Here is a 24707-nt window from a genome sequence, read left to right as displayed (position 1 = left end):
ATAGCAGACACCACTAAAGACTGTTTGAATGACATTTCAGTTACGACAGGAATACAGAGTACGTACTCGTTCACATTAAGGCCGTCCGAGTTGAGGATTTCAAGAAGCAGGAGTAGCATTTGGTTGCGGATCCAAACAACGCTGACTGGATCAACACCCTGAGCTGGAGAAAAGAAGAACATGTGTCAGTAACTAGTAGCACCTTCTGTGTTTATTTGTGAGACGTGTGCATATACCTGAGGTTTCTTGTATAAGGTCACTTTCACATGTACCGTCACCAGTCTTTCTACAACTAAGAGGAGGGAGTGTGTACACCAAGAAGAGCCCAAGTCTGACCACATAAAAAAGACAAGTTTAGTACAGAGCTATTTGTTTACCGTGGTCTTTGGTGGTGTATTCTGAGAACATACCTGCTGATGTCCCGAGGAGTGATTAGAGCTTTTAGGAGGAAAGTGATGACCTCAGAAATGATCTTAACAGTTTGGACAGTTATTCCAGGGTCAGACAGTCTGAAAATCAGTTTTGGTAACAGTCCAATAGTGTGCAAAACCACCGCATTCCTGCCGTCGCTAGTTAAAGAGACAAAAAAGAGCAGCAGACAGTTGAGTAATATCCATCACAATCAACACTCAGAACAAAATAAATGGAGATATTCCCACTGTTCTCTTTCACAGAATTAATTGTGGCCTGCTGTGGGCTACAGAACAGCGAACACAGCTGAAAAACAGATCAATATTTACAGTAGAGTTAATGCAGTTTAGCAATCAAGGCCTCTGGGTTAATAGTAAATTAGGTTTCTGTGTAGTCACACACTGAGAATATGTGGACATTACCTTGAGGATTTCAGGATATCAGCAAAGTGGTTCAGAACTGAAAGCTCCAGATTATCTGCTGTTTTCTGCCAGACCTGACAATGTGGTATGAGAAAGCAACAAAGAAAACCCACACACATTAATTTAAACCAGTTTAGAACCTATAAATACTATTCCCAGTATCTGCTGAGAATTATAAAAATGTGGCTGTTTACCTCTAGGTTACAAAGCAAGGCCTGGAATGCAGCTGTGTTCTGCAGGTAACCAGAACCGGAGATCAGGTCCGCAGAAGTTGAGAGCTGCAGAACCAGTTGAAAGGGTCTGTTGCTGATCAGGCTGCTCTTCATCTTCAGCAGGAAGGCTAGTAGCTACATGGAGAGGACGTTACACTCAGGACCCAAACAGAATGGCACAGATCCACTCCAGTGACGTAACAGACCTGGTATCCTCCGATGCGATTCATTTCCTTCTCCATGGTAGAATTTGTTTCCAGCACAAAAAGGAGGACTTTAAGTGCTGCGTACAAATAACCATCATCTGGTGCCATTGCAACTAAACTGAGAACGACTGCAGGCCCGCCCACATACAGGAAACCAGTGGATGCATTATTTGGGATAAATGTACGAATACCTAAAATAAAAAGAAGACAATTCATATTTATTCCAGCTAGAAACAGCGTAGTTACAGTATACTAAGTAAGACATAAGGTACCATAACGTCCAACTAGGGCTGCCCCTATTGTGCGAGCTGTGCCACTCAGGTGTTGGCTGATGTTTCGAAGCAGGAGCACAGGCGTAGTCTGATCTCGAGATGTTATCCCCATCTACAAAATGAAAAAAGCGTCAACCTGTCTCTTGCAAAAAACACGTGATTTCAGTATGAACTCACCTCACCTCTTTAGCGATCAGCCTGCAGTCCACCTCGTTGTAATCCTCCCTGATCTTCATGACGTTGGTTAATGTGGAAATTGCTGGGTTGATGCCAAAAGAGATTCTTTCCTCAGGAACCAGCCTGTGAGGAAACATCTCTGTGTCTAGATCAAAGTGAAAAGGGATGCAACAAAGGCAGCCCAAAGATGTTAGCAAATAAAATGCATCATAAAAATGATGTCAATTTAAAAGAAGAAATATGCCTTATATGCCTAAGAATATTGCAAAACAGGTCTACATACTTTCTGGAGGTTAAGAGCTGAACTGGTTTAAACCTTACACAACATTTTTAGACTCACATGTGTTGCACATTGCAAGGAAATTGCCAATGTAGGTGGTGCCTTGTCTGTATAGGACAGCCACCACTTCAGGGCTCAAAGCCTCTTCCAACAAGTAAGTAGGACCGACTCGCCACACAAGAGCAGCGTATTCCTTCCATAAAGCTGGTGTTCCTATTATTCCATACACATCGATCACAGCCGTGGGGTCCATGGAGACATACTGGCCAGGGAACGGCTGGATATACCTCATCTGACACATAATGGAAAGAGCTGTGATGAGTGCCAGACATTTGAAGTGTAGTAAACAGCTCTTCCGATGATCTTAGTTCATACCTTTCTGGATCCAAATGCCTTGCCGTTGAAATAGACTGAGGTCACACAGCTCTTCTTTACATCTTTGGACATGACTACAGCCAGATGGTGCCACTGACCTGGGACCAGCATGTTGGAGCATCGAAATCTCAATGACGTAGGGAGTGATGTAGGAGTGGAAACCTCTGGCTCCATTATATCTATCCCACATGTAGCATATGATGCAATCAAAGCTCTGCAGCCTGAATCGATATCCACCAGTCTGACTTTTAACTACCTTGATTTAAAAACTGCTTTAAAGATATGAGGAATGCTCGAAAGTTAAACTACAGTAGTTTTTCCATTTGCAGAGGCCATGTCACTCTTACCCAGGTAGGTAAAAGCCTCCTCCTCTGTGGAGAGAACCAGACAGCCATCACAAGCTGAGAATGAGATCGATAGACAGATGTATTGCAGCTCCGTCCGGGACATGTGGCGAACCACCGACAGCAACCGGATGGGATGGGAATCACAGGCTGAGGTGAACCTGTTGATCTGAAACCAGCAGGAAAACGAGAGCCCTGCAGCTGGGGGAAAACCCCGGCAGTCTAAGAGGAAACAGATGATCAGCCTGTTCCTTTCAGCTTCGTTCATTAATGTGCCTGATCACTTACCTGCCCCAATACCACCTGTTGAGATTGAATCAGCAGACACTCCTTTTATTGTGGCCAAAGATGGCAGTAAAAGACAGCTGCGGACAGAAAGAAATGAGGACATTTTATAGAGTTCAGTGCCAGAGGTTGAGTTCATTCTGTTCTCTCAGGCTTGTTCGTGTGGTATGACAAGAATGTCTGAAAGAATTTTAGCTGCTCGAGAGCTAGATCATGCTCATATTAATATTGAGGATGAACCAGACTATACCTTATGACACAGAGAGATTAAAGCATGTCAACACATGATGCAGCAATTCTTATTAACATTTCATTTCAAAATCTCTTGACCAGGAGATCATTTTGTTCCACCTTTCACAGTAGAACACTGTTCTAGAGGGACTCACCCATATCCACTCTCACTTGTGTTGAACTCTACAAAAGCAGGAGAGGTGGAGACTTTGTGAGGTCTGAAGGTGCGTGGAGATGTCATGGACACCAAACTGATAATCTGGTGGATTGGGATTGCAGAACCAACAGAAGATTCCTCTTGAGTTGCAGACTCTAACAAACTGAAGGCGCGCTTTAGTGTGTGTGTTGCTGATGCTGGGGCATCTGCCTGTGAATTCAGACCTAATTCATTCAAAGACACAAAACTCCATGAGTTGCTGGATCATATTTGTATTTTAACGATTATCTGAAACAACGAGAAGGAACTTTACACTAAAAACAAGATATGAGTATCATTTTAAAAAACGCACCATCTGAAAAAGAATCCTTGTCAGGCTGGTCAGTGTCCTTTTTCGACTTTTTGGATATTTTCTCTCCCAAGCACATCAGAGGGTGTCCTAAGCACAAGAACTTTCTGAGAATGAAAGTTAAACACATTTCAGTTGCTGTAGACGGAAAAATATATAAATAAATAAAATTACATGCCAATTTACCTCAAGTCTGTATGACTGATGGCCTGAGAGGTGAGTTTTTCCAAAATCCGTGTCACTGGTAGATGCAACATGTGATCTGGTTCCAGCAGCATACTATGACAGTGGTTCAGGAGTGTGGAAATGAGCCCCCCGTTGCACAATACCTGCCGGTTTCGCTCCGTTTTTACCATAGCCTGGATATGGTGCGCCAAAGAGAACTGGACCTCCACAGAAAGCTGAGAAAAAAGAAAGAAATGCTACATATTAGATAATATATCGTATAAAGAATTGAAGGGGTGTTTCCACCTGTGTACCTGTGGGTCCTCTGGAGAAAACACTGATGGAAGAAGAGTCATAATCACCCTGACAGCCCCTGGATGAAGAATAGCATGATCAAGGGTAAACCTACATGGTAAAAAGCACAAAGCAAATACATGTTTAGTACTACATTTTGGGAAAATAATGAAATCAAAAAGGAAAATCATTTTGTATTTTTATTTCCCACAAATATTTACCTGTCTTGAGTTTCTGTGGATATACTGGGTGATGTGTCTCTGCACCTCCTGTTTACATCCTCTACAGACTGTGGACCAGATCTCAAATGGACACTGGAAGATCTTGAATATAAGCCTTCATTACAGGCACTCTCAACTTCTAGTAACTCCAGTGGAGAATAGGTTCCTGTAGCGAACTGAAGAAGATAGGACAGCAGCCTTACACATGTCTGGAGATTTGGGGGGAGTTTTAGTTGTGATGTGCAGCAGGAGGAGGAGGAGGAGGAAGAAGGTCCAGGGGTCTCTGATAATTCAACAAACTGGTGGAAACTCTTAAGGGGAGCATGGTTGTCCTCAGAAGTCTTAAAATAGGCACCCCACTCTTCAGTGTTTGTGTCTTTGTGGGGGTTCTCAGTGTGGAAACAACCCAGTTGCAGAAGAGCTTCCCCTAGCTTATCATAAAAGCCGCCAGTCTCAAAGTGATGAGCATTTACTGTGTGAAGATGCACAGCCAAGTTCAGTATGTGGAGACAGAGCAGGAGGAGGTCCAGCAGTTGTTGATAACCCAGCAACTTCCACACTTCTCCCTGGGGAGGGTCAGACAGGGCTCCTTCCATATCCACCACAAGAGAGAGCAGTCCTGTGAAGCCTCCAGCTCTCCTGAATGCATCCAAACTGTTTGGAGTCTCCAGCACCTTCAGCACAGACTGTAATACATCACAATAATTAATCTTACATGACATTTAAAAATCTGCTTTTGAATAGACACAATTCTAGATCAACGACTTGCCAATTAGAACCATGTCAATGGTCAATTAAAAATTGTCATAATAGCTGCAACATAAATCATTTCTAGCAACTATTTTAGGGGAATAAAATCATATTAGCTTTATTTGATTTAGAGAGCTAATCTGTCAGGTAGGTAATGTGTGAGGCTGAAGGGAGAGAGAAATATGATTAACTCAAACTGGAGTAATCAAAATGGCGCTTAACACTTGCACACCCAGGTCATTCCCAATCTGATTGCACTATGCTTTAAATATGTTAGCACCAGTCTGACACACACACAGATCCTGCATACATGCATAAGTGTGCACATGTGTGCACACATGTGCACACAGTTTTAGCGCTGTTCACACTGCCATCTATAAAGAGGGACACATTCTGTGGGTGTGTAACATAGTTAGGCCTAATAAGATTTCTGTCCTATTCACTGATCTGATAGTGCAGGTAATCTTCACAGTGCCACAGCACAGGGCTGCTAGCCTAATCATATCAGCCCGGAGTTAAAAGCTAAACCTGCTTTACCAAAATCAATCTAAATTTGTCAATAATGTAATCAGGGGTCCCACATGCACAGGAAATAAATTCAGTATTTATAGTGTTTTAAGCACATTACAATTTGATGTAGAGTGGAGGCTTCATGCACAGTTCAGCAGAAATCAATGTATATCCGACTATTTCTGGATGTGTGCACTGCTGAAGGTGACTGTAACTGGAGAGTAATTTGTACCAGCAAAAGGTCCCGCTTCAGCCCAACCTCCTGCTGCGTAGAGGAGCAGAGGGCTCCGACAGCAGTGCGCATGAACTCTTCAGGGTTAATCTCAGCTATCTGCTCCAGTATGCTCAGAGCGGGGCCTCGATACTGATCCTCATCCAGAAATATCTTTATATAGGGAACCATGCCAAGGTCTCGTACTGACACTGCAGTTTGGATGCAAAGATTAAGTTTAAAATTGTATACCAACATATAGGGAAGCAAGGATCTCTATTATTAACATCACATACCTGTGTTTTTGATCGAACGCAGTGTCAGATTAGACACGACTTGAAGCATGCTGACAGTGAGGAGTCTCTCACTGTCCTCCACACACGGCAGTTGTTGGAGATCTGAATGGGCAGAAGTCACAACTCCAGCTTTTCTGATGATCTTGGCTCGTTTGCGAAGTTCACCAAGTAGCAGTTCCAGAAGACCCAAGTCACTCAGCACCTCGGCGAGCAAACCACTGTGCACTATCATTCTGCAGATGGAAAAGGTGGATATTTTTTCAGTCCAAACATTAGTTTTATGGAACAAACTGGCCAATTGTTGCAATCGAACATTTAACATTAAGCTCTTTCAATTCACTTGACAATGTTCACCTGTCAAAACACTCCAGAGCCCCCACTTCAAACTCTATTCCCGTCACTCCCCTAGCCAGTGTCCCAGTCCAGCTTTGCTTCAGCACACCAAGCAGTGCACACAAGGTCTCGTGTGGGATATAGTTCAGTTTAAACACAATCTGAAGGATTTAGATAGCAAGGGTTTGAGCAGGCCTTGTATGATGTGTTACACATAAAAGTAACATTAAAAGTCATACCATCTCCAGCAGTGAAAAAAAAAGCTTTTGTACTGATGCAGGTTTCTGTCGCACACAAGCAGATAGCTGCCTCATCGTCTGGACGGTCCACTCCAAGAGAAAGAAATTAGTCGGATCCTTCTCCCATATTGTCTGCAGGGTTCGAAGAAGTTGGCAGCACAGCAGCGAATCGTGGGATCGCATCAAGGAGGACTGCAGCAGGTGGAAGGCTGAGAGGTTCTTTACCGTAGAACCTGCGGGGAAAATATCATATACAGTACGACATGCAAAAGAAATCCAATAACTGCCAAAAATTCAAGATCCTTCAAAGATCACATGCTGAATATAGTGCACCAGGCAGATTGGGTATACACTGATAGATTCCAACAAATAACTAACATTCATCTAAAATAAAATAAGAGCACCGCAATCAGACTTGAGATTGTTTGCTGCACTCTCCAAAATCAGAGTTCTTTAATTGAATTAAAGAACACTTCTGTCCATTGTGGATAAATGTATACAGCACCTGGTTAGTTATAGCATACATTTTCACGCTTAGACGAAACTGAATAAAGCCCAAATAACATTAGCAGAAAAGCGTTTCTAGCCCCGCCGCTGGAGTCACATCTACTCCTTGTTGTGATGGATGGATACAGGGACTGCGCATCCGTGTGTACATCTGGATGGGTGTGTGTGTTTGTTACGGACACTTGGCTTCAGAGTGCTGGATGGAGGCGCGCATGTGTGTATGCATCTATGATAGATGGCTGGTTGCTGTAGGCCAGTGGCAAATGGATGTGGGGCATCCTAACAGAGTTAGATGGGACGCCTCCACTTCATCATCGCAGACATAATCATTTCAAGTTCCTGTTAACCTGAGGGGGTGCGTGTTTCAGTGGAGTAGCGGTGGGGGGGCTGGGATGAGTGGGAAATCAGGACGGACAGAGGAATGTCTTATTAAAGGAGGGCAAATGTGCAAAAGATAAAAAAAATATTACAGTAATGTTTTTTCTGAGCTCATATTTGCATTTAAACATATATTAGAAATTGTTTAATAATCAGACAGTGTGAACTGTGAATATTTTAGATGTTATCAGTATGTTACATTCTACTGTCTATTGTGAATTGTTGTTATACCTTTAGTGAGAGGTGGGTCAAACCTAAAACCAGGAGGTTGTGGATTTGTGACACAAAGAGCTACTTTTAGCTCAGCTTTTCCCAGCATGGTGAAGGATGCGATAAGAGCCAGTAACTCCTCCACAGGCTGGAAGTGATCCACAGAAACACCTTTCTCACAGCTCGTGGTGTTGGAAAAGAAGGTTTAAAGGTATTAGACATGTTGCTCTTAATGGATTTCAAACCGCCATTACTTCAAGTCACCATTTCAGGATGTTCTCGAGGGCTCTGTAGCCATCGTTGCCATCAAACTGGGTGAAGAGCGCTGGACTGAGGGCATAGGTGTCTCGAATGAAGCTGAAAACCGCAACAGCCACTTCAGCTAGCAGCTCTCCTGACACATCTGTCCTGATGTGCAACAGGTTCTGGATGCAGATACGCACACAGTTCTTCTCTAAAAAAAGGTAATTGGTTAGACATATAAAAACCAGTGTGTGTTCTCGTGTTTTCAATAATAATGATGCAAGTTTGGTCTATACTGACTATTCATATTACATATGAGTTGTGTAAATTTGATTTAGATGCATCCTAACATTTGAACTTCTATTAATATCTGTGCGGACGCATTTATCAAAAGACCAGCAGCAGACTTGTCTCTGCTGAAATATTTGGTCATGAGTCCATAATCTACTCATGAGAGGAACATTGTCAGCATGAATACATTCCTGCTGAAATCTAATTATTCACTTTATTGGCAGTCAGAGGAGGGAAATGATATTATCTAACCTAGGAGACATGGGACAGTGTTGCTTGTTGCCACAGCAGAGACAGCCTTGAGGACACGAGAGGCCTGGTGTCTCCACGCCGGACTGGTCTGGTCCCACAGAGATGTGAGACCGATGATGAGACACTGCAGTTCCTGAGTTTCCACCAGTCTCTCCACATTGGCAGGCTGCCTACAGAGCTGAAGCAGAACCTGAAAGACAGGAAGAAGAAGAGGCGCAGAGGATGCAGCCTGTAAGAGGTGCAATGAGAATGTGTGTGATCAGTAGGAAAATGGGGCAACGCCTACCCTAGTTAAAGGCTCTTGAAAGGTTTCTTCCATGGCATTGTTCTCCTTTTTGGCTGGAAGGCACACCAGCAGGTAAAGGCATTTCACCAAAGCAGCAGGAAGCCCCGGGTTTATACACAACAGTACATCCTACAAAGAGGAATATTTGGAATTTCACTTTCACTCAAAAAGTGATATTGACACAAAAGAGAAGGACTTTAACCTCAAATAGTCTCAATTTCTAGTTTATCCACACTTTCATTATTTGTAAACTTAACAATCTTAAGTCGTGTTTGGAGAAAATTTGATGGGATCTAAACATGAAAGAGGTTATTACAAAGTCCACTCTAAAGTTAATATTAGGAAAGAACATGACATAATCCTGTCCAACAATCAATTCCAAGCAAGGGATTGAGGTGTAATTAAAGCACACGACTCACTGAGCTGTCTGCTGTTAACAACACTAGAGACTTTAACAGCAGCCATCCTTGATTGTCTCTTCCCTCACTGTTGGCCTGCTTCACATCTCGCCTCTGGAGGAAGTGCACCACCCCATCACGAGCACCCTCTGAAAACATGAATTCCAAAAACAATCCAAAACAAACTAAAGTCACCAAGGGTGCAGGCAGGTGTGCGCAGAAGTGAACACATACTAAAGATGCAGTTACCGGAATTCAAATAGACTATTTACTATCAGTGACTAATGGAGAAGCCTTTTTATATTTCACTTCTGTATTTATGAAGCTAATTTGTTTTTCTGTTACCTGGGTATGTACAGTTTGGCACAGTTAGGGTTACAAAAAAAATACCTGAAATGTTTTTCATCTCTTCCAGAACTCCAAATAATAAAAACATATAAAAAGCAGTAAATGCGGGACATGGGGTAAAGACCAGACAACAACATAGGGAGAATATCAACGCAGTAAATGTTCACCAGCATCTCATGTTCAGTAAGATTAAGTATTTCTTTCATTGTGTTAAACGCAGCGGCACGAAAAAAGCAGAAGTAGAAAGAAACTGTAGAAAGTCCCTCCTCTACCTGGAATAACAGTCCAGTAAGGTCATACCTGCAGGCCTTTCTGCCACTTTGCTGTGGATCTTAGAGATGATGGTATCGGCACTGAGAGCTGCGAGCCCCTTTATGTTCACATCAAGTTTTTTACCATCCTCGCAGACCTGGGATCAGGAACAAAAGGACTTAGCGGTAAATAACATTTCTCCAGGCCCTGAATAGCACCAAATGAGGTCTGAATGTCTGCAAAATGGTGCAAATAGAGAGAGCCTATTACTTGTATTTCAATTACTCTGACAAAATACAGCACAGAAAACGAAAGTGACGCCCTCTGCTCTTTTCCATAAGAGGATATCACACTTCAGTGAGTTCACAGTTCATAAATGAGGCCATAGTCAAAGGCTCTAGCCTTATTTAAGACACACACACACACACACACACACACACACACACACACACACAGAGAAAGTAAAGAGCATTTACATCTGCAAAAGCCGATCATTGGGTCCAACACAAGTAGAGAAGTGTGTTGGCATTTGTGTGTGGTCACAGCCACTACTGTAATGTATAACGCATTAAAGCGACGCCTGGCGTTCTGGATCCCACACATTTTTGGGGAATTCATGTGACAGCTGGGTGATTTGTATTGATTGAGTTGAAGACTGCGTGCACACTCGTTCAAGGTACAGCGATGCATCAGCTGAGGCCAAACATATGACTGCTGACACATGCCGTTTTAATTTCCATTCAAACCGTCTTCATAGTTTTGCCCTAGCGGAGTGAAGGTATTCAGCTAACAATTAGAGCCGAGACCCCGATTTCAAATCCATCCGCACTAAAAGAGATTTTAATGGTTGTTTTTATTTAAAGAGTAGACAGGCTTCATTCCTTCCCGATTCTTTTATTGCTGATTAGGGGGTGATCGGGAGAGTTTGTTGTATTCTACCTGGAGAACAATTTGTTTCTAATTGAAAAGGTGCACCTTCACCTTACCTGTATGTAGAGAGGCAGAACTTTGTCCAGAAGCTCTTCTCTCTGCTCTAAAGGAACATGGTCACGTGTTTGTTTAGGACTTGAGCATGCGTGAATTCCCAACTCCTTAAGTTGTTCGCTGAGCCCTTGTGGGAGTTGACAGCTCTTACAGGAGCTCTCCTCTTTGCCTGCCTTCGGTTCAGAGATCAATAACTCTCCTGAAGCGGTAAGCTCTCCCGTTTCCTTGTTGATTCTTTCCCCCTTAGTGCTCTGGATTGCAAAATAAAAGGAATAAACCTTAAAGTTAAGCGGAAACTTCCAATGTGATTACCACTGTTCATCCCAAAACAAACTCCTCTCTCTACACCCACAAGCATGCTGTAAAACCACTAGCCTGACCGCTGGCAGTCATGTGCTGGTTTCATTCACATGGTGTATATCTGGTGCCCAAATTTCAGTAATTGATAGCATAAAATGTCAATTAGTGATGCATGTCCTCGTTCTTCTTCAAATTCTATCTCATCTTACCAACAAATGTGACTGTCCAGCAGTTTCCACATTCAGAACACTCCTTTCTTAGAATACCCATAATAGCAATATTTAAATATCCTTATCTAGATTTTTGACACACCAAGTGTAGATGGGAAGTTCAGGCAGACACGAGACAAACATTAATGAAGCTTGACTGAAGAAAAGAGTTTATTAATACAGTACTTTGGTTAATTTCTGGTTAAAGATCATAAATTAGTGTGACGACAGACAGAATTTTCAGAAAGTCAGAGTCAAACATTACTTTGTCTGTATATGATTTTAGTCCATATTCTTACCTGTTCTTGTTTATGAGCCATATGAAGATGCTTTCATCCGTGTTGTGTTATTCTGCGCGGTCGTTTTCTGCTTCCATGTCAGAAGGAAAGACAAGTGGAGACCTGCTAAGACATGACTGGAGTCTACAGTACTGACCCTCCTGTAAAACCGCCCACTTCTTGCTAATCTGTGCTCTGAACTTTGAAACAAGCACAGCGACTCAGCCGGGCCGTGTCATGTGCTTTCTTACTTCCTCAGAGAAGCAGAAGTGAAAAAAAACACAATACGGTTGTTTAGCTGGTTAGGGGGAACCTCCCACCATTGCTCTCAAAAAAAAATTCCTTTTCTTTTAATAGAGTGTAAAGGCTGGCCAAGACATGAATCACACTGACAAAGACCATTAGTCACTGAAGAAGCACATAAATGCAACACATGATGACATTTAATGACAATCAATGGACTTTTTGTGCAAATATGATAGCTTTCTCTCAACATTTGGGAATGAATGAGTGTTTAATTAAAAAAAATAGGTGTAGGTGTAGGTGTGTGTGTGTGTGTGTGTGTGTGTGTGTGTGTGTGTGTGTGTGTGTGTGTGTGTGTGTGTGTGTGTGTGTGTGTGTGTGTGGTTTGAATGTCTGTGCAGAATACCTGCAGAGATTGTGAAACTTAACACAAATCAGAGGCCTACTTAAAAAAATCCAACAGCTAAACAGCGCCATCGTGTTGTTTACTGCGGTGTAGGAGTGGGGAAATGGCGAGACACTCCTAAACTCTACGGTTAATGAAGTTATTTCCAACCACAGATTTAAAATGTGCGGGTTTACCTGTCAACTTGTGGATGTCAACTCCTGCTTTGACTAATGTGAACACCCAAACATCATGCAGAAGTTTAATTTTAAAATGGCGCCGCCTGCTGTTTTTAACCCTCAACTGATATTTAAATAGTTAACTTTTATCTGCACGTTAACTCCAAACCACAGTAGAAAATGGCCAGTATAAAACATCCGTGGCACCTAATCAGCTTCCACACAAGGCTAACGTAGTGCAGGATCTTGGAATAAGCTTAAGATTGTTTTTTGTGTTTCTTATTCTTTTTCTAACTCATAAACCTTGTAGTTTCCACTCTATGTACAGAAACACATCTGCTTTGTACAACAAATCAGAATTGGCGTTGTTTTAACCTTCGTCGACTGAGCTGGACTCTACAAAAGCACTTTAGCTGATTAGTTCCAGTCATGTTTCTCATGACGTGATGACGTCGCCTGTCATCACGTGACCAACGGACCCAATCAGGTGCCTGGAGGGCGTGGCCTGCCTCATTCTGTTTCGCTTGTTGCCTTAAATTAAAAACCTTTCGGGTTTCTCTCAGTTAATCTCCATCTATCTTATCATTTTACATCAAGATGTAGAGCATCATCGCTGTTCTTGTCAGCTCGAGCAGACCGCCTCCGTGCACTCGTCATCATGCATCTGTTGCCCGTGTGCTCAGACAGCGGCGTGGACATATTTGACAGCATTCAAAGGGGAAATATTGAGCAGTGTCTGCAGGTCATCCAAAATGATCGATCTATCCTCAAGCTAAAAGGTATGGTAGCACAGGATTTTCTATTTATCCCAGTCTTACTATTCCATCAGTATCCAACAATATGACTAAAAACTATTTCTGTCAATGCATTATTTTCATCCGCTTAATATAAAGCCAGATTGTTCATTAACGGACACAGAACAACTCTGTATTATCTAAAATGCCTACGGAAGAATATTAGCTCTAAATCATGTTAATTTATTTTTAGATACCTTATTTTACAAAAAATATTTTCATCATGTACATTTTTGTTACAGTGTCAACAGGAAACCTAAACCTGCTGATCAGATTGATCTGATCAGATGCTCACAAAGTCACAAAGTTTGTCCAAAAACGAACTATTACTTGGGCTTCAGAGATTAAAGATCTCCAGGCAGACAGGCCTTTGGTTTACAGTATTCACAGTAAATATATTTTAACAGCACTGTCAAGGTCTGCATGTTAAACCTGATTTATTGTTTTTTATCCAGGGTGGGGTGGTTTTACCCCACTTCACTATGCTGCCCTTCACGGTAACCGTGCGCTAGTCAACCTCTTCCTCAGTAATGGAGCAGACCCAAACCTAGCGTGTGATGCGGGCCAGACCGCCTTTCACTTTGGTTGCAGGTGTGTCTGAAGTTTTCGCCTCTCATGTTAAACCAAAAACATTATCAACAGCATCTATCTTGTTACACACTTGATTCCCCTCCATTAAGTTTTGTTTTGTACCACTGACTCATTTTAGGCAAGGAAACATCAACGTTATACACCAGATGATGCAGCATGGAGCTGATTTACACATCACTGATCTTCAGGGAAAAACTGCAATGCATCATGCAGTGATGGGCGGAAACATGTGAGTGAAGGAACAATACAATACAATAGAACAGATGTCTGACATGTGGTGTTCTGACTACAACATTCTAAGCACGTGCATCCTAATTTGTTCATCTCCCCCAGTGTCGCAGTTCATTATTTGTGGGAGACAGGAATGTTTCGGTTCTCAGACACAGACATGTACCGTGTGACGCCACTTCACCTCGCAGCATCCACAGGCAACACGGAGATGGTTCGGTACTTGCTCAGAGAACAGGTATAGTCTTCCCTCTTACTGATCTAACTATATAAAAGTAATTGTAAATAAAAATATATGCACTGCAAATCAATCTTCTTGTTATTTAAGCGTGGTTTTCGTCATATTGAACAGCAAGAAGTGTAATGATCCATCTTTCTGGCTAAACAAAATGTATTTTTCATCCAGTCTCTACCATTATTCCAAATCAAATGGTCCAAAGGTCTAATCAAATTTATTTTCATGCCTTTTATTTTGTGCAGGTTTTTACATTTTAGATTGTAACAAAATGTAACTTTTGCATTGTATTTGACATTCAGTTTGTATTAAATCCCAGCCATCTGGGTCCAATGTATGCTGAAACCAGCAAATATTATGTTATTGTCAAAAAAGCTACTCGAATGTTGTATTTAGTGAGGTGCACCCCATTCTATTCTTCTATTTAAAGCATATATCAATACTTGGAAATTTAAATCAAATTCCTCTTATGCCAGAGATGCGCTGTGGAGGCAGTCGACCAGCAGGGGGCGACATCGCTCCATGTTGCAGCTGAGAGGGGCAGTGTTGAGGTTTGCTGGATTCTGCTGCAGAGAACAGGGTGCAGGATGCTCCATGAGAGGAACCACAGCGGCCTCACACCACTGGACCTCAGCGGACAGGGGAAAACATTTAGGTGAATCTCCTCTCCCAAGAATTCTGTTTAAAACACTGAATAGCAGAGAAGTGTGCAGGATAATACCTCTTGTTTTTTGTAGATAAATAGTTAAACTAGTATGTGTGTACTTTTTTCTCTTGAGACCATCATGCTGATTGATTCATTGCTATGTAATGTTTTCCTTTATAGACATCAGCAACTCACCATGTTACTGAATCGATACATTAATGAACCAAGAGACCACAAACCCAGAGATTCGAACAGTGAGAATTTCTCCAAATGTTAATTTAACGATTAGATGAAAAACGGATACTTGTGCTTTTATTGGTGTTTTATTTTGGGTTTTTTTTATTCAGTTCTCTATTACTGGACACTGTTCTTCCCAACCCTGGGTGGCGCTGCCATCCTGTTGATAGCGTCCATGTTGGGAAGCTATGGAGGAATCGTTTGCTGTTTGCTTTTCCCCTGGCTGGCCAGAAGCATCTTCTCACAGTACCACCGCATCACCACATACCAAAGGTTTTCAAAAACAATATTTTTCTGTTATGGAAAGTCACCAGATTTGATGAACTGTCTTTTACCTTCCTGCCAGGTTACCAAACCCGATCTATTTGGGAACCCTCATAGCTGGTTTGTTTCATTCTCTGCTCTGCTTCTATGAACAAATAGTTCCCAATATCCTTAGCAACTGTTGCTTGTGGTAAGACCATGTGGACTTGCATACGGGACTTTTTACGCCATGCATGTGTCATTCTCCAAGTGTACTCATGTATTTCTTGATTTGAATTAATATGGTGAAACAACATCATGTATTCATCTACTGCTCATCTTTTTGGTTGTTAGAATTAATAGGCTATGTTAAATCATCTGATTAATCTGTGATTTAAAATACCAGAACCACTTCCAGTGCACTTGTCCTTAGCCTTTGAATGTTTGTGGCCAACCAGTCCTCTGATCCAGGTGTCCGTGGTCCACTTCTTGCTGGTCTTTGGCTTGTTCTGCAAGGTTCTGATTCATAACCCAGGAAAGCTGGAGAGAGCAGACGCAGATCCGCGGTTCTCCTGCATTGCCGACCTGGTGGTGCAGAACCAGAGCCCTCAAAGGTTCTGTCCCTACTGTGAAGTACGTCACTGACATTGCTTCCATTGCTATTTGCGTATTTTCCAGTGTGTCCTATCATGTTCTGGATAAATATGCACAGTGATGATTCGTCTTTGGTGTCACTCTAAATTCCTTCCTTTTACTTCCAGCTGTTTCTTCCTGACTTCACTAAACACTGTAAACTGTGTGACCTGTGCATCAGGGACTACGACCACCACTGCCTCTTCCTCAACCGCTGCATCGGCCAGGGAAATCACCGCCTCTTCCTCATCTTCATCCTGTCAATGGTGATTGCCCACCTTCTTTTTGTTGCCACGGCAATAGCCTACCTGCTCGACAAGATCCCCCCGGGTGGCCGCAGCCTGTCGCGGTGGCTCGCGCTGCTGGGTGGGGAGTTCTGGGTCGCGGTCCTGATGAGCTTGAACGCGTTGACGCTGCTGTGGGAGGTGTGGTTGCTGAGGGAGCAGTGTGATGCTGTGGCTACCGGGACGACCACCTACTTCAGGCTGGGGGGAAACTCGGCACACCAGAGGTCACTCAGGCAGCGCTGGGTCACGGTGATAATGTTTCTGTTGGAAGGTGGAAGACGAGTAAGCGGCGGGCAGACGGGAGAAGGCAAAACTCCCACAGATATTTAAAAGAAACAAAGCAGCCGTTTGCAAATGTACATTCTCAGTTTACAGTTTTAAGGTGCACTTAACTTTTTAAGAACGTCTCCTTCGGATTTAGCAACGCTATAACGCCATACCACCCTTTTCTTAAATGCACTATATTCTATTTTGAGACTCACCTGACTATAGAAAGGACTCATCAGCAGCTTCAGTGGCCACCAGCATATTTCATACAGCTTTTTAATTCTTGGATATGTTTTGATTGAATACTGCATTTGTTTTACTTTTATTACGCCTCTTCCATCTCTTAATGGACCTGCCTCATTTTTTTAAAGCCAAATTTTCTGCAAAATGCTCATTTCTTATGTGTGTTTTTGATCGTGGATAGTGACATTCATGTCCACAGTATTACCTGTCATGGACACTTCTGTTCTTAAAGTATATGTACACCACTGTGAGTGATTTTACTGTTTCTATCACTGGATCAATGTTACTGTTTTGAACTGGAAGGTTTTTGTTTCCTACCAATACTTTAAATGTTGGATTTTATTGCCGTTATTGTCATCGCCATCGTCATGAAAGACATTAGTTGATTTTTCTGTTGTGAAACATATGTTAAGCGCACAATTAAAGCTGCCATTTATCCAAAACAGGCTTCTCTTCTCTTTTCACAATGAACACAAAGTGAAGATGGAAGCTTATGTCTCTCTTCTGATTTGCATATTCGTCACCAGTAACTCCGAAATACAGTAGGAATACAGACAGAAGACATCAGCAGTTTTCACTTCTGCACGAAGGCCTTTCAGTTCCGTTAGTGAGGCACGGGCAGAGAAAGAGGAGAGCAGGTTTGTGTCCCACACTGCGATGCTCTCTGGACCAGCGCAGCGTCTGCCTGGCCGGTCCTACATGATATGGCAAGTAAAAATAATGCGGCTGCTTTTGTCTCGTCCTTTCCAGCCTGTTCACAGCAACATTCTTAAGCCACATGTCTGTGTGTCGAGGTTGGTAGATAGAGAAGCTACCATTCTGTTTGGGTGTATCAGAATGTCATTTGATTTGGGTTTATCAGCCAGAACAATAAGCCTGTGTGTGTGTGTGTGTGTGTGTGCTGTAGGAATGGCCACAGTTGTGGAGAATACACAGGGCATTTTCAGAGCCATGAAGCTATCCAGGACTCTTCTGACCAGCACCAAAGAAAGTGTACTAACAGGTAAAAACCTCCCTTTCATTTTTTAACGGTGCTCCTTTAAGCTGACGTCTCCATTTGCTGTCGTACGAGCTGCTTGGTAATGTGTGTGTGTTGATGTGGATCAAAGCAGAGTGTTTCACCTTCAACTGATACATGTGGCCTTATATATTTAGCTGTAGACTCTGTCCTCCAGGCTCACAGCACTTTTGTGCTTTATCACATTCAGAAAAGGAAGAAGGCATTTATTTCACCATTTAAAGTGCTGTGTGACTGAGTGTGGCAATTCCTTACTGGCTATAAATCACAGACTGGATGAGTCAGGTTACGAAATATGTCTGAGAGGTGGATTTTAGAAAGTTTGAACTGCGTTCAGTGGGTTGTAGCCAAAGTCCAGCGGCCATTTGTTTATCTGTTTTGACCAAATCAATCCTGAGAAATAGGGGGTGAAGGTTCTTATAGGTAGTGGAACAGTGCTGGAGAAGGCAGACAGACCTAGATCTAGGAGAGAGAGAGACAGAGAGACAGACAGAGAGAGAGACAGAGACAGAGACAGAGAGAGAGACAGAGACAGAGAGAGACAGAGAGTCAGAGAGAGAGACAGAGAGAGAGAGAGAGAGAGAGAGCAGGAATTGTAATATATGAGCAATGCACTCATGAGCAGGGAGAGATGGAAGCCAGGGAGTGTGTGTGTGTGTGTGTGTGTGTGTGTGTGTGTGTGTGTGTGTGTGTGTGTGTGTGTGTGGCCAGAGCTGTGGGGAGGAGGGGGAGGCGAGGGAGAGAGGTGCTCAGAGTGACGGGGCGAGGCAGCAGGGAGAGGCAGCGAGCCTGTGCGTGTGTGTGTGTACGTCTGAGGAGCGGTGTGTGTGAGCAGAGGGATGCAGTCATGTCTCTGTGAGAGGGAGCCGCACAGCAACCGTAACCATGCTGAGCCCCAAGATAAAACAGGCACGCCGGGGTAAGCACAGTCCCTCCTACTCTTTCATCATCCCAGTTCTCTTCTTTTCATTTAGCTAGCTAGCTGTCTGTCTGTCTGTCTGTCTGTCTGTCTGTCTGTCTGTCTGTCTGTCTGTCTGTTCTGCAGTCCTGTCCCCTCCTTTCTTTCATTATCTTTCTTCCGCTGCAGAGCTGCTTCTGTCCTGTGTCTCTAATTTGTAATAACACCATCAATATTGCTGTCATGCTTTCCTTGAGACATAAAAAGGGGTGTAACAGCAGCGTGCTAGCATCAAATCTGTGCAGCACCCATTCAGTAAGTAGATGCTGTTAGCAATAGCCTGAGTTTTCTCATCCTCTGAAGTGTCGGGCCGTTCATATTATGTGCTTGACGCTCATTGAGGGTCCCAGAGATGATGTAATCCCTTCTGTTCCTAGAAAATCTGTTACTATGGCTGCTGGAGGCACTACGCTCCCTCCAACAACGATCTCCCGCCTGGTCACACCTGAGCACATCTGTATCGGTTTAGTGCTGATTTGAGTTAGATTTCCTAGATCGGAGAATGAATCCTCGGGCACGAGATAAAATGTGGGTGATGAATCTCCCTGGCGTCCGCTTCATCCCAGTACGCTGAAGAGACTCTCTGGAGCAGGTGCTTGTGATAGATGGTCCACACACTCTTTCAGGTTGCCTTTTTGGTCCCCCCCAACAAATCTAACATTTGCTTGCAGCTTTAATATTATTTGTCTCAGGAATCTACACAGCATAACAGATGCAGTGAAGGAGGAATTCCTGCCATCTTGCCCGCCTTTGCCATCTCTCATTTGCTGTAATGGTATTCTCCTTTGATTAGATTCCAGCTCAACTCTCTCTAAACCTTTAATGTATCATCGTTCTGGGCAATTTCATGCAACATGGGAGGGGAGCTGTAAGAAGACAACCGAACCAGCCACTGGTCCTTTTAGGTCTCCCACCCATCATCCTTGGAACACACCATTTGTGACTGGTTTATTCCTAGGTTATGTTACACTCCTACAATACAAAGAATCAGTAATGGCTGCTATCTATGTGGGTTTTATGTTTTTTTTTCTTTTTTTCAATTCTTAAAAAACAAAATAAGCACTCTAACATTAAAGCTTAAGATCAGTTTAAAATCCTGTATTTTATTAACCCAGAACAGCAAATTGCACATTTCTGTAGTGCATCTTCATCAATTTATTTGACTTCTGGGGTAATAAGAATATTTTTAATACTGTATGCGAAATTAACCTCTATATGTATCACCGCTATACCTGTGAAAATGTTAAATAGTCTTAATAAAATAAGAAAAACAGAAAAGATGCTGGATATACTGTGGAACTGGCAGTGATTCAACGACATGTCTGTCCAGGTGTAAAGTCACACAGGGCACACAGAGTAAAGTATGTAAATGGGAAATTCTGTGGCAGGAATGGCAGCAAATGATGATACACCTGCTGAGATGGCTGGTGTCCTCATCCTCATCCGTGAAAAATAGTCAAGGAGCTGGAAAACCGTACGTGAGAGGACAATGGAATGTGGAACACTGGGTTGCCTTATTCCTCCACTGTTTTTAAAGTGGAAGTTTAGAGCACCAAGTTATTTTATTTGAAACATTTCTGTATCGTTCAAGAACACGCGACACAGTGTGCCATATCTTGAGATCCTCTTCTGCCTCCCATCATTTCAAATAATTCGCTTCAATCAGAACTGCAGGCAAAGAAAAGGGAGGAAGAGATAAAATCAGAGTCCAGACAGAGATGATAAGCTGGGCGGCGGAAATAGGGGAGAGATTTCCGCCTCGGCCCGGTGCAGATACCTTCCCTGCTGTCCTCAGCAGAAAGCAAGATGCAATTAACAGGGAAAGAAGATGCCATTGATTCCCCTCTCCTCTCTCTCTCTCTCTCCTGTTCATCTCTTCCCCTTTTTTCTCTCCCCAAGGAGCGATCTATAGTCCCTGTTCTCACTCTACACATTGGTGCATGTAGGCTAATGCATAATATATGCCTGCTAGCAAGTTGTAGCAGTTAAGCTGCAACCTGGTTTGAATCAACACCAATTTGGCCAAATAACAAAAAGAAGATTTTATATTAAACCCGCTGATTCAAAATGGAAGTCATGACTTCACCAATGGACTGAAATCAAATTTGCGATCCTCCGCCCAGGAAACAATATCGAGGGGTGGCTGGATTAATGTAATAGGAAGTAAAAATTGAGAAGTAAAAAAGTGATGGTTGTTTCTAGGGAATAACGTGAGAAAATAAATCTCAAAACATCCTTGATTCACAATGCTGAAAGCTAAGTTTGTGTGTTTGTGTTTGTGTGTTAGCACGGTCCAAGAGCATGGTGCTGGGCGAGCTGTCTCGGCTCTCCAGGCCCTGCTCTCCTCTGGATCAGGAGAAGCCTCTGAAGGAGGGCTGGTTGAAGAGGCAGCGGAGTATCATGAAAAACTGGCAGCTGCGCTGGTTTGTCCTGAGAGCGGATGCTCTTTATTTCTACAAGGACCAGGATGAAACCAAGGCACAGGTAACCATCAAATACAATCTGTCGCACAAGCATGCCTGATACGTGCTGGATGACGCCATCTGTTGTGTGTTTTCGAGTTAACAAGCTTCCTGTTGTTGTGATGCTGACGATGTGGTAACTGCAGTCGCTGCCCAATTGGTAACTAGCAGCGTGTGACCTTTGACTTTTGTGCTGGAAGGATTAAGAATGTAGGCAGGAAGCTTCTCAGGAATAAAGGACATTTCCCTGAGTCACTGCTTCCTCCGTTATTAATACCTCCCTCTGCTGGATGGCAGCCCAGAACTGAGCGTGCTCAGACAGCATCAGTGTTAGCATGAGCTCCACATCCAGGTCCAGAACCACTAATCGATTTGCTGTTTGGTCTATGGATGCCTCTGGTACGAGTGTTTTCCTCATGCCGGTCTGTCACTCTGTCCCTTTCTTTATCTTTCTTAAACAGGGTTGTATTCCTCTCCAGGGCAGTCGGGTCAATGAGCTGTCTGCCAATCAGGACGAGCCTGGACGTCACCTTTTTGAAATGGTTCCAGGTGAGTTGGCTTGGCGACAAAGCTGTTGTGTAAGTGCATCTTGTTCAACAAAAGCCGAATAATCTGTTTAGGACAGAGTACCAAAACCCACATCATCAATAGTGCTCCCTGAGCATCACATATTAAAGGCCCCAAATAATGTAAAACAACTACTTTACACTGGTCTTTTGTGGTCACTCTGCGTCGCTGTGCTAGTCTTGGTCATAACCCTGCAAGTTAAGGCAATGTCTCTGCTGAAATGTAAAGTTACAGCTTCCTGTTTAGTGTTTTTAAATCTGTCCTAGATTGAAGGGGGATAAATTACAGCTAAATGTCAAAATGAAATGTCAATCTGGCTGCTGTCAGGCTGTGTTGTCAGAAGATGGAGAGTCAAAGCTTCATGAATGTTTCTGCACGCTGGGCCTGCTGAAGGTCATCTGGAAAGGAGTCATTTCTAGTTAGCACACCTTGACTGAATTTATGGTATTCGTAAACCATTTGCATAAGCTCTATTGCCTCAGACTGCGATTGTGCTGGCTAGATCTGAGGAGTTAACAGTGGTTTAACTTTTATGTTCAACTGGTCCAGTTTGCCTCAGATGTGGGGACATGTGTGTTTCTAGAAAAGGATCGAACAGGTACGAGTCATGAATCCTTTCTGCTGATGGCTAACTCTCAGACTGACATGGAGGAGTGGATCAGAGCCATTCGCAGAGCCATCTGGGCCCCTCTTGGAGGAGGTAAGCCTTCACCACAGCCACCGCACAGTCACTCCTTTATACACACAGATATTATGACTCTGATTTACCATTTGGCAAATCTTATACTTTTCCTGTTCTTTTTTTTTATTATAGTCATTTTGAATGACAAAGAAACACATGCAAAATTGTTAATCGCCTCTTCATGTCTTTGCTGTGTGGCTGCAGCCATTTTTGGGCAGCACCTGGAGGAGACCATGTTGTACGAGGCCCAGTGTGGCTCTCAGCGTCTGGTCCCTGCGCTTGTGGAGAAGTGTGTCTGTTTCATACGTGAACATGGGCTCAAAGAGGAGGGTCTCTTCAGGGCCCCTGGCCAGAACAACCATGTCCGCGAGCTGCAGGGTGCATTTGACCGTGGTGAGAAGCTAGTGTTTGACAGGTGATGCACCATGAGGAGGGGATCTTCATAGCAGCTTGACTGGACACTAGTCCGTGCTGAAATGACTCATGTTCCCGCTCTTGCAGTTCCACAGATGTCCACACGGTGGCGTCACTGCTGAAGCTGTACATACGGGAACTCCCGGAGCCAATCGTCCCATTCTCCAAGTACACTCAGTTTCTGTCCTGTGCTCAGATTCTTCCCAAGGACACAGAAATGGTAACTTTATTTTGTTTAACAAATGGCTTGTACGATGCATTAAAAGTTGACCCCAGCAATAAACATGTCCCTATTTATTCAAGGGCACAATAGAGCTGAGCAAACAGGTGAAATCTCTTCCTCAGGTCAACTACAACCTCCTTAAATACATCTGCAAGTGAGTAAACACTATCTTGCCATATATTACATTTGTTGTTATGATTTTACAGTAGGTTCTGTCTTGCTTTTGTTGCTGTGGGCTCAGGTTTCTGGATGAGGTCCAGTCTCATTCCGATGACAATAAAATGAGTGTTCAGAACCTAGCCACTGTGTTTGGACCCAATATCCTTCGACCCAGAGTGGAAGACCCAGTAACCATGATGGAGGGTCAGTAATAACGTCACAATATTTTATATTGAAGGTTACAGAGGCATGATACAGTACATTTCTGTGTCTGTCGTCATAAACAGGAAGTTCACAGGTGCAGCACCTCATGACTGTGCTGATCAGTGAACATAACGGCCTTTACCAAGACGAGGAGTCTCAACCGGATACTCAGCTTGTCCGGCAGCAAAGTAATGGCCAACGGTGCAAAGTGGAATGGCTCCCGCAAGAAGTCCCTCATCCCCTGTCCCTCTCTGCTGGCTCCAAAACCCCAGATGACAAACCAGAATCATCTACCCTTGCTGAAAGTACACGGACTGATTCAGCCACAGTGTTGGATAAGGGTGAGGAAGGACAAAGTGGAGGAAAAGACAAACGAAAGAAAGAGGAGAGTCTGGAGGGTAAAGCAGAAAGTAAAACTGAAGGAGGGGTGGAGGTTAGTCCCAGTAAGCAGACAAAGGCCCAGCCCTCCTGGAAAACCTCCTTCATGAGTGGCGCAGCATCTGGAGGACCGAGGGCCAAAATTGGGGGGTCAGCGGGAGATGTGTCAGCAGCGGGTGGGAGCAACTGGCTGATGAATGGCCTATCGTCCCTCCGAGCTCACAGGCGCACCACCTCCTCGGGTGAAAGACTTAAAGACTCCACTGCATCCCTGAAGGACTCCACCCTCTCCCTGAAAGAGGCCTGTCTGAAGGACATGCAGAGAGACTCTGATGAAGACTCCCCCAAAATGTCCCTGTCCCACAAAGCTCTGCAGCACCGCCTGTCTGCCTATGACAACGTTGGCCCCTCCACCCTGAGCCTCCCTGCTGACTCCTCCACCATCTGGACCTCCTATGAGATCTCATTGGCGGAGCCGCAAGGAAGCAATAAGGCCGTGAAACAAGAGAAAACCCCAGAGCTGATGGAGAACAAAGGTGGTCTGGATCACGGCGGCGGCGAGGATAATCACGTACTAGCGAATGAAGATCTCGCCACAATGCTGACAGAGCTCAAACAGGAGCTGAAGAAGCAGAGGTCGAGCTACGAAAGCTGCATACGCAAGTATGAGTGAGCCACTTGTCATTTCCTGCCAATCAAACCGACTGAAATGGCTGTAAATTATTTCACATTTCTTTCTGCTTTGCTTCTTTGAG

General features: G+C 43.5%; 3 protein-coding genes across 14 annotated transcripts in view; 2 read left to right on the top strand and 1 right to left on the bottom strand.

Annotated features, from left to right (window-relative positions):
- The window catches only part of wdfy4 (WDFY family member 4), a 31320-nt gene extending 19411 nt beyond the window's left edge, over window positions 1-11909 (bottom strand). For 2 of the 3 annotated variants that reach the window (XM_029834881.1, XM_011603382.2), the window contains exons 1-29: window positions 11698-11909; window positions 10892-11140; window positions 9954-10062; window positions 9327-9454; window positions 8908-9036; window positions 8622-8811; window positions 8100-8289; window positions 7857-8017; window positions 6741-6973; window positions 6523-6662; window positions 6169-6401; window positions 5894-6084; window positions 4402-5087; window positions 4201-4291; window positions 3908-4122; window positions 3725-3828; window positions 3371-3596; window positions 2988-3064; window positions 2703-2921; window positions 2356-2534; window positions 2041-2272; window positions 1706-1845; window positions 1524-1635; window positions 1252-1442; window positions 1028-1180; window positions 834-907; window positions 411-569; window positions 237-331; window positions 67-163 (exon numbers count right to left, since the gene is read on the bottom strand). In XM_029834881.1, the coding sequence (XP_029690741.1) occupies window positions 67-163; window positions 237-331; window positions 411-569; window positions 834-907; window positions 1028-1180; window positions 1252-1442; window positions 1524-1635; window positions 1706-1845; window positions 2041-2272; window positions 2356-2534; window positions 2703-2921; window positions 2988-3064; window positions 3371-3596; window positions 3725-3828; window positions 3908-4122; window positions 4201-4291; window positions 4402-5087; window positions 5894-6084; window positions 6169-6401; window positions 6523-6662; window positions 6741-6973; window positions 7857-8017; window positions 8100-8289; window positions 8622-8811; window positions 8908-9036; window positions 9327-9454; window positions 9954-10062; window positions 10892-11140; window positions 11698-11718 (5024 nt within the window). In that variant the 5' untranslated portion in view covers window positions 11719-11909. The remainder of the gene's footprint in view (window positions 1-66; window positions 164-236; window positions 332-410; window positions 570-833; window positions 908-1027; window positions 1181-1251; window positions 1443-1523; window positions 1636-1705; window positions 1846-2040; window positions 2273-2355; window positions 2535-2702; window positions 2922-2987; window positions 3065-3370; window positions 3597-3724; window positions 3829-3907; window positions 4123-4200; window positions 4292-4401; window positions 5088-5893; window positions 6085-6168; window positions 6402-6522; window positions 6663-6740; window positions 6974-7856; window positions 8018-8099; window positions 8290-8621; window positions 8812-8907; window positions 9037-9326; window positions 9455-9953; window positions 10063-10891; window positions 11141-11697) is intronic. The other variant, XM_011603381.2, reaches the window with a different exon arrangement.
- A 1058-nt stretch (window positions 11910-12967) lies between these two features.
- Window positions 12968-17330, top strand: LOC105416369 (probable protein S-acyltransferase 23). 4 transcript variants are annotated; one of them, XM_029834925.1, is made up of 11 exons: window positions 13121-13262; window positions 13520-13583; window positions 13733-13868; window positions 13987-14097; window positions 14202-14334; window positions 14808-14986; window positions 15158-15231; window positions 15325-15487; window positions 15561-15668; window positions 15916-16090; window positions 16219-17330. In XM_029834925.1, the coding sequence occupies exons 2-11, from the start codon at window positions 13565-13567 to the stop codon at window positions 16705-16707; spliced, it is 1587 nt and encodes a 528-aa protein (XP_029690785.1). In that variant the 5' UTR covers window positions 13121-13262; window positions 13520-13564; the 3' UTR covers window positions 16708-17330. The 4 variants fall into 4 exon arrangements, with proteins under 4 accessions (XP_011601678.2, XP_029690784.1, XP_029690785.1 ...); XM_029834926.1 differs by having other exon boundaries at window positions 13178-13262; window positions 13520-13666; XM_011603376.2 differs by lacking the exon at window positions 13520-13583 and having other exon boundaries at window positions 12968-13262; window positions 15561-15643; window positions 15900-16090.
- Window positions 17331-17472: 142 nt separating this feature from the next.
- Window positions 17473-24707, top strand: part of arhgap22a (Rho GTPase activating protein 22a) — an 8296-nt gene continuing 1061 nt past the window's right edge. For 2 of the 7 annotated variants that reach the window (XM_011603373.2, XM_029834920.1), the window contains exons 1-10: window positions 17473-17594; window positions 17795-17890; window positions 21151-21347; window positions 21787-21874; window positions 22476-22592; window positions 22779-22989; window positions 23076-23208; window positions 23292-23365; window positions 23453-23574; window positions 23658-24615. In XM_011603373.2, coding sequence (XP_011601675.2) covers window positions 17797-17890; window positions 21151-21347; window positions 21787-21874; window positions 22476-22592; window positions 22779-22989; window positions 23076-23208; window positions 23292-23365; window positions 23453-23574; window positions 23658-24615 — 1994 coding nt within the window. In that variant the 5' untranslated portion in view covers window positions 17473-17594; window positions 17795-17796. The other 5 variants (XM_029834916.1, XM_029834917.1, XM_029834919.1 and 2 more) reach the window with 5 other exon arrangements.

Source organism: Takifugu rubripes, chromosome 4 (genome assembly GCF_901000725.2).
Source record: "Takifugu rubripes chromosome 4, fTakRub1.2, whole genome shotgun sequence".
In the NCBI taxonomy this organism is placed as follows: domain Eukaryota; kingdom Metazoa; phylum Chordata; class Actinopteri; order Tetraodontiformes; family Tetraodontidae; genus Takifugu; species Takifugu rubripes.
The sequence above is the reverse complement of the archived record's forward strand: the minus strand, read 5'-3'. Positions and strand labels throughout refer to the sequence as shown.

Bases quoted from the DNA above. Each gene is read 5' to 3' on its own strand.
- LOC105416369 (XM_029834924.1), top strand. From the start codon at position 13,142: ATGCATCTGTTGCCCGTGTGCTCAGACAGCGGCGTGGACATATTTGAC. The intron at 13,869-13,986 runs GTGTGTCTGAAG...GACTCATTTTAG, and splicing joins GCCTTTCACTTTGGTTGCAG to GCAAGGAAACATCAACGTTA. The intron at 14,098-14,201 runs GTGAGTGAAGGA...CATCTCCCCCAG, and splicing joins GCAGTGATGGGCGGAAACAT to TGTCGCAGTTCATTATTTGT.